Source organism: Patiria miniata, unplaced genomic scaffold, assembly GCF_015706575.1.
Source record: "Patiria miniata isolate m_02_andy unplaced genomic scaffold, ASM1570657v1 HiC_scaffold_7, whole genome shotgun sequence".
In the NCBI taxonomy this organism is placed as follows: domain Eukaryota; kingdom Metazoa; phylum Echinodermata; class Asteroidea; order Valvatida; family Asterinidae; genus Patiria; species Patiria miniata.
Genome location: NW_024037074.1, coordinates 29,055,758 through 29,075,763, shown reverse-complemented (window position 1 = coordinate 29,075,763; position 20,006 = coordinate 29,055,758). Strand labels below are relative to the sequence as shown.

Below are 20,006 nucleotides of genomic sequence, written 5' to 3'. Positions count from 1 at the left end.
AAAATGGTAATAGATATGAACTTGCTTTCAACGGTGTTAGTCTCTTGGCTGATAGTATTCTTCAAATCATTTACCGATGACGTCATGCAATTATCGAGCGCCCTCTAGCGACAGGTTGAAATTGTTTAAAAATGTATTTTGAATAGATGTCTGTGGCGAAGTTTGTCGGAATCACCTAAATATTGGTGTATATGATGACCTTGACCCACTTAAGACTTGTGCGAAGTTTAAGGTGTATGACGTCATCAGACCGGAAGTTATAATGAAAAGACCCTTTTTCCTTAGAAAATTCCTGAAAAATCAACCATGGCAGTTTTTATATTAGGTTTTACTATTGTCTATTGAAGGGTAGGTCTAAAACATTTTAAAGCTCTGAGGCAATAAGCAAACTCGGACATGCCCTGCGCACGCTTAAAACTTCGGGTTGACAATACCTCTGCTTTAAAACATGCACAGGACGTCCACAATGTACAGTACATGTACATGTACATGCACGTACGTTGTACATATCGTATGTCAGTCAGCCCGCGCACAGCGCACGTGTTGCTTTGGTCAAATCCTGTCCACAGTGACCGTTTTAGCCGATTTCCGGCTAACTTTGACAGATTTTATGTTCATGCATAGTCAGGGACGTATTATTGATAAAAACAAATCATAATGCGGAAAAGCCCTATCTTCTGTTGCAAACAGACATAGATTTCTACTTTTTGTCTATGGGTCCAACAGATAACCAATATTGGGAACAGCTCTGTGGTTGTTCACAACCACAATTTCTAGTTTACGCTTATGGTTTTTGCCAATGGGGGCTTGGCAGTTGCTCGCTTTGTGGAGACCACTATTTATAAGGCGCCCCCTCTATTGATGGAAACTTAACACAAGTTTTATTTAGCGCGTCCTTTCTGGAAATAAACTTTCATTAGTTGTTTGACGGTTTCTCGAGAAATAGAATCTCCTTATGAGTAATACATCAAGACCAATTACTGGCCGAACTAAAACAATTGGGCGTGGTAGGCTCGGGTTATTGCGTGTGTCATATTTCTTGGACGTTGACTTTTTGTTTTCATTCGGTTTGTATTTTTCGCGTTTAAGATACTATATTTGTTTCTGTCAAACATGTATGATTATTTCATTGTTTGACAGTTTCCCCATAATATTAAATCTCATAATGTTACGCAGTCATCAAGACAAATCACTGGACGAAATTCTAATTTTGAAATAAGAATTAACTCGTTGTGGGGGCAACAACTCAAGAAATACTACATGTATTCAATTAAAATTTCAAACACCATGCGTTGGAGATCTACAGTCATGAGTATTACTAAAACAAAATCGGGAAGTACGTGTAGTTATCACATGTCTTTGGGAGTCGATTTACAGGTCTTGGGGTGCAGCCCTGTATTAAAATTCCCATAGACACCAGTGCTAAATGCCCATACTTCAAAATTCTTGTAAAAATACTCAGAACTCTCACGGGTATAGCTGCACAGAAAAAAGGGTAATCGACATGTCATCTTTTACTTTATTTTAATTTTTTGTGGGTTGACCATTGACTTTTCGAGATATTCTCACCCAAAGAAGGCGACCCCTATTTTTTCCCAAAGTGGAACAGTAGCCATCTTCAAAAACGATCCCTCCACTACATGACACAATAGCGCCACTTTGGAGCCCAATCGCATCCAAAATGCTGAGAATTGGAAGCCCCAAGTCCGGGCCAGAGGATTCATTGCCTTATCTCTTCAAATCCCCAATTGTATGGCTCTCCGAACTCTCCAATATAGAATATTTTGAGGGTTTAACTTTCTTTCATGCACTCGTCGGATGGGTTAAGGCCTATTTACCGGTGTGCACCCTTCACCATCCTGCATGGGCGCGATTTTTTTTTTTTTTTTTGCAGATAATGTTTTTTTTTTTTCTCCCAAACGTCATCCGCATAATGGGTGTACGCTATGGCGTTTTGGAATTTACTTTTCTAAAAACGTGAGAAGAAAATATTAATTAGAAAAAAAGGAATGACTTCGAACGTAATGAAATTCGGACTTTATTTCCCTTTAACAAAATATCCTCTGAAGTCTAAGGTTAGAACAAAAAAATCGGGGACAAAACAACGGTGAATCGAACCTGCAACCTCGCAATGCAAAATCACAACCCTATCGACTGAGTTATCGCACTGCTCGCCAAAATGTGGGGGAAAATATTATTATATACCTGCGTACGTATCATAAAAGTATCGTAGATGACATCCAGCATTTTTCATTTCTCATTTTGTTCTGTCTACATGTTTTAGCATTTTGAGAATCTGTGGGGTAAATGGGATAAGTAGACTACACCATCGTCTTAGTGCCATTCATTGTTCTTAATGAATTATTGAAAGATAAGTAACAATCGGCATCATATTTTGATCCCCGCCCCTCATCTTCAATCCCTAACCCCCTCGACACCACTTATCATTCATCCTCCACCCCATCCATCCTCAACCAATGTTAACCCGGCCTTTCATTAACACGATCCCCAAATTTAGTGGTCAAAACAAACAAAAATGGACAAAAATACAGGTAATTAACTGACTCTGTTTGCAATAATTTGTAATACCAGAGGGATTAAAAGTGTTATCTATAATCACAGATTTAAGAACTTAATAAGAAATTATTTTGTTCGTAAAAGTCAGACTGTGATTTGCTCTTTCATTTCAACGACAATATTTCTCTGTAATTTTACTTTCTTGAGAGGAATTCGATGGAATGAATTACGATTAGGACAAGGTTTCCCACATTGTCAAAAGCTAAATGTTCAATTAAAGTCATGTTCAAAATACAGTTTCGAGTATTTATATTCGATACTGATTACATGTTATATGATTAATTTCTTTGCTTAAATTGGTTTAGCTGCTTAACAGGGCACATCCTCAAATGTATAATTGGAATTTTTTTTCGTACAATTAAATATATACTTTAGAATCATAATTGTGTAATCTACTGATATAGCATCACATTATCAACTGAAATTACATTAAATTGTAAACAATTTCATAAAAGTGAAAGCTCTAAAACGCAACTTTTTACATGAACAAAAACTCAATTATACGTGTATAACATGGGATACAAAATAAAGTGTTTATCAAAAGTTGAGAGTTCTTTGTTCACTGTGGCGCAATTTGAAACTCTTGGTGTTTTGTTCAAGAAAAAGGATAAATAAATGATATCACCATACCTCATTTAATCTCTGGCTGTATACGGTATGCGAAATGCAAATGAAAAAAAAACCAATATATTTTAACAACAACAATATATTTTAATACATGCATTTGTTACTTCCCAGACAGACTATTGTAACTGTTTTTTTTTTGCATACGATTACCAGTTTAAGAAATAACAACATATATGCAAGAAGGAAGGGTCGTACGCCCATACTTCAGGAACTACGTTGGCTCTTGGTTACTGTGCGGAATGAATTCAAGATTCTTCGGTACTATTCAAACTTATCGGCCATGGTGAGGCAGCGCTACGGTACTTCACAGAGTAAATATCAGTTCATGCGGTTAACATTCGCACTTAAAGCTGTGATGGGATTCAGTTTAACCTTCCTAAAGTTTGTCCAAAGCCTGGCAAGGCATACGGTGACCGTGCAGACTTCGACGTTATTTGAGCAAAAAATAATGAATTTGAAGGGTTTTTCAATCGCAACTAAAACCTTCCTTATCAAAAGTCATATATTTAACTTCTTTTTAATTAACTGTTTTTACGCAGTTTTGATACTTGAAAGTATTAAGAATCAATTATCTCTGTTATTATCATGCCATTGAACATTTTTCTTTTAATTCATTGGTTACTGGTGTGGCAAAATGGAAAGCGAAACCAACAAATGCAGCATTGCTCCTGTATATTTATGCGTTGTGATTTAATTTTATTTGTTTACATATTTTTTATTCGGAGAAAAGGAGGAAGCCACTGAATGAGGTGTTGTGTTCGGTCGAACCACTTAGCGCCCTACCGTACATGGTAACATACACCGTGTCTCCTCGCTGCAGGACCATCACCACGCTTCCAGACAACTGACCACGTTGACTTGTTACACCATAGGTACTGATCACCTTGTAGTCGTTTTTAACCAAATGGATGTAAAGGTCACCGCTGTTTCCATACTTAAGAACAGTAAACGTAAATACGTAGGTGCCCGGCACACTACAGGCGAACGTGCCGGTCTCGAGATCGAAGCTGGTACCCGGCAGAAGGGTCTCGGCCTGCTGGAATGGCAAACGAGTGACGTGACTCGTAGAGGTATCCGAGTGGCTCGTCCTCACCACGGTGAATGCCACCCGCTTGTTGGAGTCGTCTGGTGTCTCCCCTGGCTCACCCTTCTGACCTTTAACACCAGTTTCTCCGGTTCCTCCAACAAAACCAGGTAGCCCTCTCGGACCTATCTTGCCGGGCAGACCAATCCCATCATCACCTTTAGACCCAGTGTTCCCAGGTGCTCCCCGCTCACCCATAGGTCCAATCGGTCCAACATCACCTTTGTGACCTTGCTGACCTGCATCGCCCTTTGACCCCGGCTGACCATACGGCCCCATCTGTCCTACTGGTCCAGGCAAACCTGGTATACCGGGTATTGCAGCAGGTCCCTGGCAGCACTGCTGACACACCTGAGACGCAGGACCATCGCCGTCCGAGGAAACAGGCCCAGTAACGGAAGCTCGGAGCTTGACAGAGTTACCCAGAAGGAGGGCGATTGACAGAATGGTGGCCACGCAGATCTTCATCTGTAAAGAAAACAAAAAGGGCCTATATATAAAACTGAAAACAAAATTAATAAGAAATAAATAAATAATGGTTTGTCTCAGTGACAATTTATGCGTATGGCGTATTATGTTCATAACATTTTACGAAAAGGTGGGTTCTTTTTAAATCGGGTGTCATGGCAACTCTGGACAATCCACATTATTAGGATTGTTATTTTTTTTTGCCCGCCGATAAAGGTTAGGATATGAGGCCGAACTACAATTTTTTTCGGGGACGGCCCGCCCTTTCCACGGTCATGAAAGAATCAATTAAACACTATCACACCGACCTCGATGGTTCGCTCCTGAGGACTTAAAGATCAGGTCCAAGAAGAGATCACAAGAAGCTCAGTGTATGCTGAAAAAAAACCCAAAAGCTGGTAATGTTTACACTTAAGTAAGGAAAGAAATAATTATTTCATCGATTTTTATATTTCCGTTGTTTTTTCCCCCCAATGTACTAAATAGTCATTCGAAACCAGGAACAAGTATTCACTAATAAAAACAACGGTCAAACGATTATTTGTAGTTTTCTGATCGGAATACGTCCAGAAAAAGCAACATGTATTAATCTCGCTTTGTGAAATTTCTCGGGAAAATGAATGTTTCCTGAGATCAACATTAAACTTATTGAAACGCTTTCATTACACTTTTTTTTCCAATTCATTATACAAAAAAAGTCTTATGTATATTTAAGCCATTAGTAAGTCGTTAAAATGTTTTTGAAAACATAATTCTGTGAATTTTAAAACAGCAAATTCTTCATTCAAATATTTTTTTTCCGTCCAAATTTACACCTTGTTTATTCAGTGATGAACACTTTCTTTCAAATTGGCTTAAAAACGGGCAATCATTTTCAAACCAAGTTGATTTTGGCGAACAATCAAAATATTTCAGGAAATATTCATTATACGCCTTACAAAGTGGGCAATTGAAATTGACGTTACTTTGCAGTGAATTATTGTGCTTTGGATTTCGGTCCCACTCGGGAATTCAACTTCATGCTACGTTTGCCAAAGTAGCATGTTCAATGAAATCGGGTAGTTTGGCAAGAAAGTGGAGGATCCAGGGGTGCGGAGGGGGCGCACTCCCCCCAGCAGTGACCGAAGTTTATCAAATCAGGCCACATGTCACTTGAAAGAGCCCTTCCATCCCCTTTTCCCGGCACAACATCCACCCCAGGCAGGAAACAATCTGGATTTGCCCTTGAAGATACTGTGTGATAGTGTTGAAACAAAGTATAACATGACATAACTTTCGATGAAGGAATGTACAAAAAACCAAACATGCATATCAGAACTGAACAATGCTAACCCTAAAAGGGCCGGGTTATTTTGACCATCTCTCAGCCGGGGGGGGGGGGGAGCAAATTCCGCCCCTCCTAAGATATCGGCCATTGAGTGACAATACTTTTATAGAGCAACCTATCATGAACATACCTAAAACATTTCATGGTTAAAGGTCAAAGGGCTTTGGAATTATGGCTAATTAATTATTCATATGTGCGAATGGTAATTCTGATCTGTGTACACTACTGATATGATAAAATTAAAAAAGATGCGCAAGGCTCGAGGCTAAAAAGTCATAACAGCTTGGGTCGCAAAACTAAAAAAGAATTTCAAGGCTATCGCTGAAAAAAGTTGAAGGGGGGGGGGGGGATTGCGGCCCCCGGCCCTTTTAGGGTTAAGTGGCTAGATGATAGAATGAATGAAGTTTTGAGCACTCGCCCAAAATAAGGCCTAATGGCCTAAAAAAGACTTGTTTCATATTGATAAATCATCTTACGAAAACGGGAAAAATTATACTAATTATTAATGGACAAATTATTATTTGACGGGTATCTTCCTTTTCGAATACGTCCAGAAATAGCAATATGTTTTAATGTGGCTATATGATTTATTTTATATTGACTGATCTAGGGTGCGGAGGGGCGCCCTCCCCTCCAGCAGTAATCGAAACACATTTCCCCCAAATCCATTTTTTTTGCAGCATTTTCCCGATTGATCATTTTTTGCACCCACTCCGTTTAAATTAACAACAGTATGATTTCACACCTCTCTTTTATTTCCTTTTTCTCCTGTTTGTTTTGCTTGACCGGGAGGCAGCCCCCCCCCACCCCCCATTGCCCCGGCCCTCGTGATGCCCAGGAAAGCTTGTGCTTCAAACTTGGAAGTCGGACAGCTCAGCAGGCGGCCCGAATAATGTGTACAAACATCAACTCTTTACAGGATTTCTAGAAATGAATCCAGCGAAGTAAAGCAATTTGAGCATGAGTAAAACTGTGTGAGTAATAATTCCCGGTCCGTTTGTATTTGCGCCCTCTATTCTATTCTAACCAATCGCACTTTTATCGTGCAATGCTTGAAATTATGAACGTTCAGGCCCATAGAGTGATCAAACCGGAATGGCGCACTGTGAACTAGTGAAATGACACGGTTTAAAAACAAAGTGCAAAAGGTATTGAGATTATCCCAATTTTCAATAACACAGCATAGGACAGGATGTTTGAGATGTCCCGATTTCCTTTATACGTTCTTCCATGGCCAACTTCCGCATAACCTTTTATCCTGAATTAGTTAGAGTGATTGCCGGGAAAAAAGGTGAGCGCAACGCATCGGAATTATATGTTTAATACAATAAACAGGGAAAAATAGCAAGATAATAAAGGGGGTGAATGGTCATATACTGATATTATGGGTCAAGTGTCGAGCATTCGCAAGATTTCTTTCGTTAAAACCTTACCTGGAGTCAGTGTGACTGGAATCACTTCCACTTTTTTTTTTTTTTTTTTTTATTGTACCAGCCACGTGTAGCCATGCCCAGGTCATTTATTACTAGATCCTAGTATGGACCATGGTACATCCACTAGAGGGGGTGTCAGTCTTGTGATCCTACTGGAGGGGTTGGAAATTGGCGGGAAAACCTAGTGTGCTTGTGCGCATTTACATAGGCTTGTGTACAAACGCATTGTTCACATAGGGATTACCTCGATCACCCCTGTGACCAAAATGGAACTGTCAAATGGCATTGAGGGGGTTAGTGTCTGGTTTTATTCTGGGGGTGAATGGTGGACTTTGAGGGCAGGGTAGCTCAAATTACATTGTGTCATGGATTTATTCCCAGCAGCCGTCTAAAATCACAGTGCCAAAAATTAGCACGCGAAGGGTTAAAGACAAAAAGGTTTTTATTTATCATCTACAAAATTGCGTAAGAGCTTGTGCTTCACTACAAATAGGGAACTTGATGTAATACACTCTTGAAAAACCTATACAGCCAGGTTTTACTGGAAAACTGGCGAACCTGAATGGCAATAAAAACTATAAAACTTCCATAAACTTAAAGAGTTCTTTTTCACTTTTCAGTATTTGGGCAATTACTGTGCGTCGAGAGTGCACCATGGAAGTAATAGCAAAGATATTGTCCGACATGAATTCCTTATTAAGAACAAATAAAAAAAAACCACCAGATTTTTGTTCTTAGCTTTTATTGCCTGAACATTTGGCCTCACAACAAGTTGGTTTGAATCCGCATCAACTGTTGAGACTAAGAGCTAATTCAGCTATAGTCTATACTACATAATACCTGGTGATTATTCAAGCACCTATCAATAAGTTATCGAGTTACCGTATGAAAACGGGATCATCATGGTCTGAAATATTTATATCTCGCCATTTTGGCTATAAGCTTATTTCTGTCAATATCATATATCAAAAAAGATAAATCCCAAAGTTGGAAGAATTATCGTCAAAGATTGTTTCAAACACTCACCGTGCAATTCTTGTTCGATCTTGCAAACAGTTATCTCGGGTTGTCGTCTGAACGTGAACATGAGCTTCGGTCGTTGTGAGGAGTGAGCCGGCAGCTTGTGACTTAAATATTGACGTCGATTTCCCGAGCAGTGACTGAGGAACTTGCGAGCCCGGTTTGTGATTGCCCCCCCCCCCCCCCTGCGCGCTGTCAATCACACATCACTGACCCGCTTCATATTTGTGAGAGGGAAATGATGTCAATGTTACATTGCCACACGTTAAACCTGAAGCTTGTATCACCGACACTCAAAAAGACGCATCTAATTGGTGGAATGATTGTATGAATGTCGGTGACACATTCAAACACGCGGATTGTGATTGGCACCTGTCAATCACAGACCACTGACTTGTTGTCACCGACTTGTTGGGTGACTAACTGTGATTGGTGGATAGTATAATGACGTGCACCGGCCATACTTGATTCAATCAATGTTTGTTTTTGCGCTTCGTGTTATATATTGGAACCACGCATTTGGTGGCTAGTAATTTGTAGTCAGGTCATGCAGTTTACATTTGTAATAGAAAAACGAAGGTGAAATGAATTTAGCTCGGAAAAAAAAAGCACTAAGAACGTAAATATAGTGTGTGTGCATAATATTTGGTTCATATACAGTTGCCGCCCTCGAACGGTGAAAATATACTTATTTTGCGCATCCCAGCCGATCCCAAAGGCAACTTTATTATAATCATTGATCTATCCCCATCCACACGCGCGCTCGGACAGACCACCTTCTTGGCATGCAATCGACCTTGCACAGGTGCAACGTCTGCAAAACCCCCTCTGTGCTTATTGAACACAACCTGTATACTAAAACCAAACACAGAAATATGCCCAACCAACACCCAATCCCAAACCCATCCAACTGTTTGGATCCAACCGTATACAACATACGTCTTTCCTCAACAAAATTCCAACCTTCAATAGCGGAAGCAAAATGTGGCGTAGCACGGTCATTTTTTTTGAGTCGGGGGTTAAACATTTTCGAACATCAGTGATGAAATGTAGACACATTTTTTTCACCGGACATTTAGCCTCCGTAAAATCAAAAAGCAGGGGGTTGGGGTAGTTAGGCTGGTACCATCTGTCCATGGGGGCGCTGTTTATAACCGACAATTATGAACACTATAACCGACAATAAAATGGTGCTTTTCAGGGCGATACAGGCGGGCTATTGAAAAAAGAGGCATCCGAAACTATATATGCTCAAAAGAGGGCGCCACTTTTTTTTTTAAAGGGCACTTAACAAACTCTTTACATATGATTGGGTGGTAAGCGGTGGTGACATAAGGGCATTTGAATGGAAAGGGCACTCTTTACAAAATATTCGGGACGGGAGTAAATCACCCCCCCCCCCACCGCTGCCTACGCTTATGCATCCCTTTACCTCCTGACCACCCCGGGCAGCCTACGGCGGATCCCCTATACCCCAAATATACGGTAAGGCGGCTTCGAGATCCGGGGGGGGGGGGGGTTCGTTTATTTAATGCCAGGGTGCTGTTGTTCTCCTTTTCATTAATATGTTCATCAAGAGGAAGAGGATGAATAAGTCGATTTTACAACAGTTGTGTCGTCTATTGTAGCTCTTGTAAAATAATCGATATTTTTTTTCCAATTGAGGGGGCCGCTTTAATTTGCTTAAACGATGTATCAAATCCGCCCTGCTGGTAGACAGCGGCGTAGCCACTGGGGTGGAGTGGGGGATGGATGGCGTGAAGGGGGCTTGGGCTTACACGCACCAGTAGAAAATAATTTCCCACAGTCGCCCCCTCGGAAATAATTAATTCCCATAAATGACCATGCGGGTATAAGGTATAGCAGAAATTGCCGCCTTCCCTCCCACTAGATTAACATCTTGCACCTCCACCAATCCCCCATGGTGGAAACTCTGGCTTCACTGCTGCTGGTAGACCGGTTCCAGTTTCATATTATATTATCAAGTCTAAATACTGAGGTAGGGAACCATGCTGTGAACACCGCAAGAAACGAATAAATGTCAGGTCACAAATTAAATAAATAAAAACTAGAAATGTCTGCGGTACCGGGTTATGAAGCCTATTTTACAAACAAAAGACTAAACGTGGGCCGATTGTTTTGGTCGGCGTCTCATTCAAAAGTGAATAACCTTTGTAGCTCTAGAAACAAAAATTCTATTCTTCGAGGCAAAACTCGAGGGAAAAAAATGTTGCTGCAATAAACTAACATATGTACTGGGTTAACGTGTTTTCGGTTGTTTTCCTAGGTCGATTTTCTTTAAATAAAATTACCCATTGTTTGCTAAAGTGAGAAGGGGCCGTTTTGTTGTCTAAAATCATGACAACACGCCTATTTTTCTCCTTTGTAGTCGTTGTATCGGGCTTTTATTATTTTGATGACAGGGCACGTTTCAACAAAATATCCTGATTATCAATATAAATATTGAGTTTTTTATTCGTTACCAATAAAGCAAAAAAATGGGGAAAAAAACATGAATAATTAGCAACAACTCGCAATTTCAAGCTTTCAAAAATGATGGGATGGCCTAAATGTTGGACAATCCATCACGATTATTTTCTCTGCACGTTACCATCCATTAATTCAGTTCGGAACTATGTTGAAAACTTACATCAAAAATCGCTAAGGCGAAGTAAAAAAAAATATGTTTCTTGTCCCGCCCGCTTCCTTTCTGGAGGCCGCCTGGGTTGTTTTTTATCATTATTTTTTTGGAAAAATGCAGTAAAAAACACCGAAAAAGTCCACGGTTAAAGCAAATGCGTCTAAAACTGTTCATTGTAGACAATGCAACTCTAAATGACACTGTTAATGTGTTTAGTTCTCTTGTTCAACTTGTTTTCCATTTTAAAAGTGTCTTTGGAAACACCAACGGTTGCAGGAAATTTCAAAATGGCGGCCATCTTGAAAAAATAATAAAAAGCCCCTCTTCCTCTTTCTTTTTCAAAAACCCGGAAGAGAAACTTGGTTTTTTTTTTATTCGGCCTAATAGTAGGGTCCAAAACATAAGTTCCGTGACCATTCTCTGGCTAGGATGGGTTGACGATGGATTTGACTTGAATGGACCATTTATAAAGAAATCAGCCACCCGGTCCCTCCCAAAAATCCCGGCATTTTTCGCAAGGGGGCCAAATCCAAGATGGCCGCCGGCGCCATCTTGAAAAATTAACTTTTGAACCAGAGCACCTAGAATCATGTATGAAGACACTTTTTTCAGGTAAGTCGACCATGAGGATTCCGATTCTGACATCAATTTGACGCTATGGCATCATTTTGACCCAGAAATCCAAGATAACCCCCATTCGATAGAGCAAAAACATAACTTTTGAACGGGAGCACCAAGGATCAGGAATGAACACATTATTTTGGCAAAACCATTGCGCTGATGCAATTTAAGAAGGTCCTGGACCCATCCAACATAAGATGCAAGGTCCTAATGGGATCGAGGGCCATATCGGTTGGATTTTGTATAAACTTGTTTAGCACAACGACGTTCTGAGTTGTTTTAACAAAGTACACTTCCTTTTTTTAGGTTGTGTCCCTAATGAGGCTACGGCAATCATCATAATCATCATCATCATCATAATCACTACATATATGTTGGCACCAAATTATTCTCTTTTTATATATTTTATATCACAAAACACTTCCGATATTTCTTACTGTTATACATTTCCTGGAATTGGTACACGTACTGCAATGATGCTGTGGTTTCGGTGGTTTGAGATGAATTGGGAACATGCATGTATCTTACGACAATGTCCATCGTTCCATGTGCCCTCCAGTGTGGTAGACTTTGCGACAAGGCCACCGATTCTATGGCCTCAAATGAGAGGTTGGAAAATCCCAAGAAAAAGACCCTGTAATGGAGCGGTCTGGACAAGTTTGGAGATGTCCACGCAACTGACAATTCGGATAAAAGCCCTGTCGGACAATATATGTGTCCGTGATGCATGTAGCTTGACCTTATGAAATACCAAGAAACTTGAACAGGCCAACAAAAGACAAGAAAAACCAGAGGTTGATGAATGCCAATCTCAGTCTTTGTCTATGTCTGTTGTCCAATTCTGTTGCCCAGCTGCGGCCTCAGCTGTCAAGGAGCTGCAATCGAGTTTGGGGGCAATACATCGTAAAACAAAGTGTTAATGGTGCTGTAAGACAGATTCAGCAAAGCACCCAGAATCAAAGCCAATCCTGATTTCTTACGATCACGCCCGCTTTCAAGAGACAGAGTGGCCTTGGAAGATCAAAGCCTGCAAGACAGAATCAACTGTCTGATCGATCCTGCAGCTTATCAGCCCTATGCGCTTGAAATCAGATATCACCTCAAATGTCGTTTGAAATAATGCGTAGCTATCAGAAAATAAGTGAATATGACAAATTCCCACGCATGCCCAATGTAACTCTCTATAAGGTTCAGACCATCTTCTTTGGTTATATAAGAACAGTAACCCTAACCCTAACCCTAATCCCAACATCAAGGGTCAAGTCATCCTATATAAAAGATATCCTAACCCGGGAGTTTGAGGGCAAGATCGGCTTCCGCTCCAACCCTCGGAGGAACCAGAGTGATCTTATCCATGACACGTCGGGGGGGGGGGGGGGTCTAGAAGCAGCTCTGTCCTATATCGGTGTCAGCATAGTAAGATGAGGCGGTTGAGATGAAAGCAGGTACGTCATTAAGGACCACACGGCGTTGTGAGCCGCCCATCCACCCTAATCATGCAACGTACAGAGCCATGCGCTTAGTGCCGATGATTAAGACAGCTTGTCTTTGACATGATTCACAACTGACTTGTTGGGCAGTCAGTGTAAGCCTTGCGCTTCCCCTGCTCCATATTCAAGCCATCATGGCACCGAATAGTTTGCTCGGCTGCATCAGTTTGCCATTCACTGATGCTTGGTTCTCCTGCAGCGCTCTCAGGAGAGACCGAGCACCGCTCCAGGTCATGCAAGGTCTAAAGGTAACGCAGGAGAAGCACATTTAGGAAGCTGATCCCCATGCCCAGCTTGTAGTAAGAGTCAATAAGCTCCTTGCTGTAAGTCATCCCGAGAAGGGTGACGGTAGCATTTCTGGCAAATGTGATTGGTCGCTTTATGACTGTGTGATGAGAGAGGTGAGAGGGGGAGTGCTCGGGGACAGATCTACCCCCTCTTCCAACGCAAAGCAGATTGCAAGCAGAACTCCTTCTCCTCCTGCTCTAGCTCCTTGACCATCAGTGCCTACGGAACCAGTTTGATAATTCATTCCTAAGCCAATAAGCCACATTGTGCACCAGTTGCTATCTGCTATGCTGACACCGATGGAGGACAGTGCTGCTTCGACATAAGAACCACCCTCCCCCCCCCCCCCCCCACAGACGCGTCACAGTCTGGGTCGCTCTGTCTCCTTCGAGGATGGGAGTGGAAGGCAATCTTGCCCTCGCATGAATAGGGTGACTTGACCGTGGATGTTGGGAAGCCATACGCACAGAGAAGGTTTATCCTGTCATCTCTGAGGAGGCTCTAAAGTGCCCTTAGCTTATGTTCCTCAAAGATAACTGTTCTGATGTGGTCAAAGAAGATCATCTTCACTTATTTTTCTGATAGCTGCATACATAATTTCAACCAGCATTTGAGGGTGATATCTGATCTCAAGCACGCAGGGCTGATCAAATGCAGGATCGATCAGACAGTCGATTTTGTCTTGCAGGCTCTGATCTTCCATGGCCAATGTGTGTCTCTTGAAAACTGGCCATGCGTGATCATACGAAATCAGGATTGGCTTTGATTCTGGGTGCTTTGCTTAATCCATGTTACAGCTCCATTAACATTTTATTTTATGATGCATTGCCCCCCCCCCCCGACTCGATTGCAGCTCCTCGGCAGCTGAAGCCGCAGCTGGGCAACAGAACTAGACAACAGACATAGACAAAGACTGAGATTGGCATGCGTCAACCTCTCTTTCTCTCTTTTTTGTAGGTATGTTTCGAGTTTCTTGTCTAGTTTCTTGGCATTTCAAAAGGTCAACCTGAATGTATCACAGACACACTGTCAGACAGGACATTTATTGCAAATGACAGTTTTGTGGATATCTCAAAACTTGTTCTGACCGCTCCATTACAGGGCCTTTTTCTTGATTTTCCCACATCTCAATTGAGGTAATGGGATCGGTGGCCTTGTCGCAAAGCCTACCACACTGGAGGACACATGGAACGGTGGACATTGTCGTAAGCTATGTTCTCAATTCACATCACAAACCAGGGAAACCACAGCATCATTACAGTGCGCGTACCAATCCGACGAAACAATAACATTAAGAAGTAGCAGAAGTGTTTGTGATATAAAATATATAAAAAGCAAATAATTTGGTGCCAACATAATGTGCAGTGATGATGATTATGATGATTGTCGTAGTCAGTGGGGACAAAACCTGAAAACGAAGTGTGCTTTGTTAAAACAAGACAGAACTTCATTGTGCTAATCATGTTTAAAACCAGCTGATATGGCCCTCGATCCCATTCGGACTTCACTCTTTAAGAACCATTAACCATCATGTCTGGCTGTGGGGTTCTCGCTCCGTTTATGCTGGATGGGTCCAGGACCTTCTTCAATTGCATCAGCGCAACGATTTTGCCAAAATAATGTGTTCATTCATGATTCTAGGTGCTCCCGTTTGAAATTTATGTTTTTGCTCTATCGAATGGGGGTCATCTTGGATTTCTGGGTCAAAATGACGTTATATCGTCAAACTGATGTCGGAATCAGAATCCGCATGGTCGACTTCTAGGTGCTCTGGCTCAAAAGTTAATTTTACAAGATGGCGCCGGCGGCCATCTTGGATTTGGCCCCCAAGCGAAAAATGCCGGGATTTTTGGGAGGGACCGGGGCGCTAATTTCTTTATAAATGGTCCATAGAAGTCAAATCCATCGTCAAACCATCCTAGCCAGAGAATGGTCACGGAACTTATGTTTTGGACCCAACTAATATATATTCGAAAACGATGTAGCTCCATCGATCAACATACCAAAGCTACGGTTGTACGGGGTGTATAAAAAAAAAAAGCGGTACCCAAACCCCAAAAATTATAATTCATATTTTAAAAAAAATATGTGGCACCAAACATAATAATGACCGGAAAGCCAATTTCATGAGCTACTTGTTGATGATGAACATACTTAAATTGCTCAATCTGTTCAAACAATATCACCATTTAAACACAATGGAAATGACTCTAAAACTTCTTCCGTCTAAACATGATATTTCAAGAATCGTCGTCACGATAATTGTCTTGAAACATCACCCGGAATAAAACCTCAGTTTCTAAGTTAAAAATATTCAACAAAGTCCTCTTGAAAGCCCGTCTTTAAAAAAAAGTGGATTTTATGAATCATATTGTTTGCCTAACCAGGGCTGTTAATAAAGATATTGTGTACTACAGCTGTTGACAGTTTTGAAGCAAGTATTCTCTGTCATTTTCTTGGTTGTTCCAAACAGTCAGAATACACAATAAACTGCTTGTTTTTTTGACGAAATTGCTTTTACATGGTGATATTCCTTGAGTGGATTGAACAATTGCAGTAATGTTTTCATCTAAAAATAGCTTATGAAATTGGCTTTCAAATCATTACTATGTTTGGTGCTACAACATTTTGTAAATATTAAATATATTTTCGGGGATTTGGGTTCAACTTTTTTTGTTTTTGATTCACCCTGTATTAAAACAAACCAGTTCAAGACACACAATTCTACATTCTTTGCCATTTTAGGTTCAACATTGTTCATCTAAATATGTTTACTACTTTCAGGAGGCACACGTTGATATTGTTGCATTTTTTCAAATGCTGCTGATGTCAAATTATCAAAGAGGTCTTTAAAAAATCAGAGCAAAAATGCTTAAATGCAATGCAAATTTGAGCTGTTTATAAAGCTGTTATTTTGTGAACATTGCAAACACGAAAACATAAAGGAATCGCTGTTTCTCATACTTAGTAGTAGAAACATTTATTTCAATGTTGCCATTTCCACACAATAAAATGTTACAATGCCGTGTAAACATATTATACAGAGCGAAATGCAAGGAGTTATGTAATTGTGTATAATAATGTACATGGATCAATACTAGAACAAATTTACGACAACATTTAGGTATAAGGTGAAGCGTCACGCTTTTTTACCCTAACCTATCGACAGACAAGTTGACATGACCAAGAAAAACAGAGACAGTGACAAAGGACAAAATGGACAACAGTGAGACACACAAAGACACAACCTCGCAACCTACTTTTTAAAAACTTTTCAAACATCTGTTAAAATCTGTAAAACAAAATTGAAAAAAAGTGGGTGCACAAACATCCAAAAAGCAGAGTCGAAAATAGCCAAATAACTCTACAAAGTGAAATCAAATATTGATCCACTCAAAAAAGTCTATGAACATACCAAAAATACCAAAGTTCAAACTCAAAACTTGTTGAGTTTGAACTAAACTCTAATTAAAAAAAAAAAATTTACAAACGATTTTTCAAAATAACGAATTTTATATCACATAGGGATACACTTTAATACAGGCCGTGGTTCATAATAAGTAAAAGATACGTAACGTCACCCATTTACCAACTTTTTTATAAAATAAATTCGATTTTATGGTGCAATTGAAATTCATACATTTTTTCTAACAAGAAACAAAGAATTAATGATATCGGGGCGAGTCTCCAACCACCTAAGAATAACCCAACCGTTGCAGAAATATGTAGGTTTTACAATCGTCATTACTTATTATGCATGTTAACATAACAAAAGTGAACAAATAACATTATTTCTGAAATATTTTATTTGTTCACATTTTTATTAACACTTTATTAACAATATTTCATTCCACAGTGGATACAAATATAATTGTTGTCAACAATGTTTTTATGCATACTTGTTTAATATCTCTCAAAACTTTTCTACGAAAAGCAAATTATAACGAGCACTCAAAATTGTAAATTTATTGCCTATACGGAACTGTGCGGTGCGAATGTAAACTAATACATTATTTATTCAACCATGCATCTAAATTCCCGATTAGATTATAGGAACAGATTATTTCTTATTAATTGGTTCATATGATTACCAGCTTAAGAAATGACAACATATTTAGAATGCTGCTGTCCGACTGGTTATCCCAAGAAGGATAGATCGTTAAGCGGACATGCATCCATACTTAAGGAACTACATTGGCTCCCAGTTATAAATACTGTAAGGGTTGAATTCAAGATCTTTTGTTAGTTTTCAGACTTATCCGTCGAGTTGAGATCTGTTCATGAGTTTAACATTCGCACTAAAAGCTGCGACGGGGATAGGTTCAGCCACCCTAAAGTTTGTCCGAAGCCTACCAAGGCATACAGGGATTGTGCTTTTACCATGTATACAGCTGGGGAACAGACTTTAAGCTTTATTGAGAAATATTTATGAATTTGGAATTTTTCAATCACGGCTTAAAATATTTTCTTCTTAAAATGAGAGTTTTATTTTTATCTTATTTTCAATGATTTAAAAAAAGTAGTGTTGATGTTTTGTAAACCGTTTTGATATATCAATGCTAAACGTGTATTTAAAATTAATCATTTTTATCATACCTGTTAATGGTACCCATAGGAGACATTTTGTTTATTATTATTAAATTGAACATAATTTCTGTTAAATCATTGGTTATTGTTTCGGCAAAATAAAAAAACCAAACATTTTGTTGCGGGGAAGCACTGCTCCTGTATAATTATCCGTGGTGATTATTTATTAATTAATTAATTGACTCCGGGTAAAGGAGGAACCCACTGAATGAGGTGTAGTGATGGGTGGGTTCACCATACGCCCTACCGTACATGGTAACATGCACCATATCTCCACGCTGCAGAACCAGCACCGCGCTTCCAGACAACTGACCTCGTTGATTTGATTGACCATAGGTGGAAATCACCTTGTGGTCGTTTTTAACAAGATGGATGTGAAAGCTACCGCTGTTGCTATTCTTAAGAACAGAAAACGTAAATACGTAGGTACCCGGCACACTACAGGTGAACGTGCCGGTCTCGAGATCGAAGGTGGTACCCGGCAGAAGCGTCTCGGTCTGCTGGAAGGGCAAACGGGTGTCGACACTTGTAGATTCATCCGAGCTGCTCGTCCTCACCACGGTGAATGCCACCCGCTGGTTGGAGTCGTCTGGTGTCTCCCCTGGCTCACCCTTCTGACCTTTGACACCAGTTTCTCCAGTTCCTCCAACAAAACCAGGTAGCCCTTTCGGACCTATCTTGCCGGGCAGACCAATCACGTCATCACCTTTAGACCCAGTGTTCCCAGGTGCTCCTCGCTCACCCATAGGTCCAATAGGGCCAATCTCACCTTGGTGACCTGCATCGCCCTTTGACCCCGGCTGACCGTACGGCCCCATCGGTCCTACTGGGCCAGGCAGACCTGGTATGCCGGGTATTGCGGCAGGTCCCTGGCAGCACTGCTGACACTCCTGAGACGCAGGACCATCGCCATCCGAGGGAACCGGCCCAGTAACGGAAGCTCGGAGCTTGACAGAGTTACCCAGAAGGAGGGCGATTGACAGAATGGTGGCCACGCAGATCTTCATCTGAAAGGAAAACAATACGGGGCCTAAAATTACAAACAAAATCACTACATGAACTGAAGAATTTGTATACGAGACATAATTTGGAGGAATCATTATTCAGAGAATGTGTCGGCGTGATATGGGAGTGGCCTATCCGAGAGCAAGGGGATAACATGTAAATAAAAAGATGGGTTCTATTTAAATCTGTTGCCATGGCAACTAAGGGCAATCCACACTTGTTAGTATTATTGTTTTACCCGCCGATAAAAGTTTGGAAAGGAGACCGAATTACATTATTTTTCTATGGGGACGGCACGCCCTTTCCACGGTCATGATAGAATCAATTAAACATCATCACACCGACCTCGATGGTTTGCTCTTGAAGACTTAAAGATCAGGTCCAAGAAGAGATCACAAGGAGTTCAGTGTAGGCTGAAAAAAAAACGAACAAAGAAAACCATTAACGTTTATACTTGAGTAAGGAATGAAATAATGTTATTATTGGTTTGAATTATATTGTGAGTTTTTTTTTCATTTTTATAAATCACCATTCGAAAACAGGAACAATTACACACTTGTAAATAATGGACAAATTATTATTTGACCAGTATTTTCCTTGCCGAATACCTCCAGAAAAACAGCATGTTTTAATGTGGCTATGTGAAATTTCTCGGGAAACTATAAATGCTGCCTGAAATCACCATTCAATTTATTCAAACACATTCATTAAAATTATTAAACGTCCTTCCTCCCCCAAATGTATGCATTTTTTAGGCACTATCAAGTGATTGAAGAGTTTTGAAAGCATAATGCGAGTTTTTAAAACAGCAAATTCTTCATTCCAATAGCTTTTTCCC

The 20,006-nt window shown here is 40.3% G+C and overlaps 2 protein-coding genes across 2 annotated transcripts; both read right to left on the bottom strand.

Annotated features, from left to right (window-relative positions):
- Positions 1-3,919: 3,919 nt before the first annotated feature.
- Positions 3,920-4,756, bottom strand: LOC119744823 (complement C1q subcomponent subunit B-like). Its single transcript, XM_038220978.1, has one exon. It carries the CDS (start codon positions 4,754-4,756, stop codon positions 3,920-3,922), a length of 837 nt encoding a protein of 278 aa, XP_038076906.1.
- Positions 4,757-18,333: 13,577 nt separating this feature from the next.
- Positions 18,334-19,170, bottom strand: LOC119745091 (collagen alpha-1(X) chain-like). Its single transcript, XM_038221314.1, has one exon. The coding sequence runs from the start codon at positions 19,168-19,170 to the stop codon at positions 18,334-18,336; it is 837 nt and encodes a 278-aa protein (XP_038077242.1).
- Between the last annotated feature and the right edge of the window lie 836 nt (positions 19,171-20,006).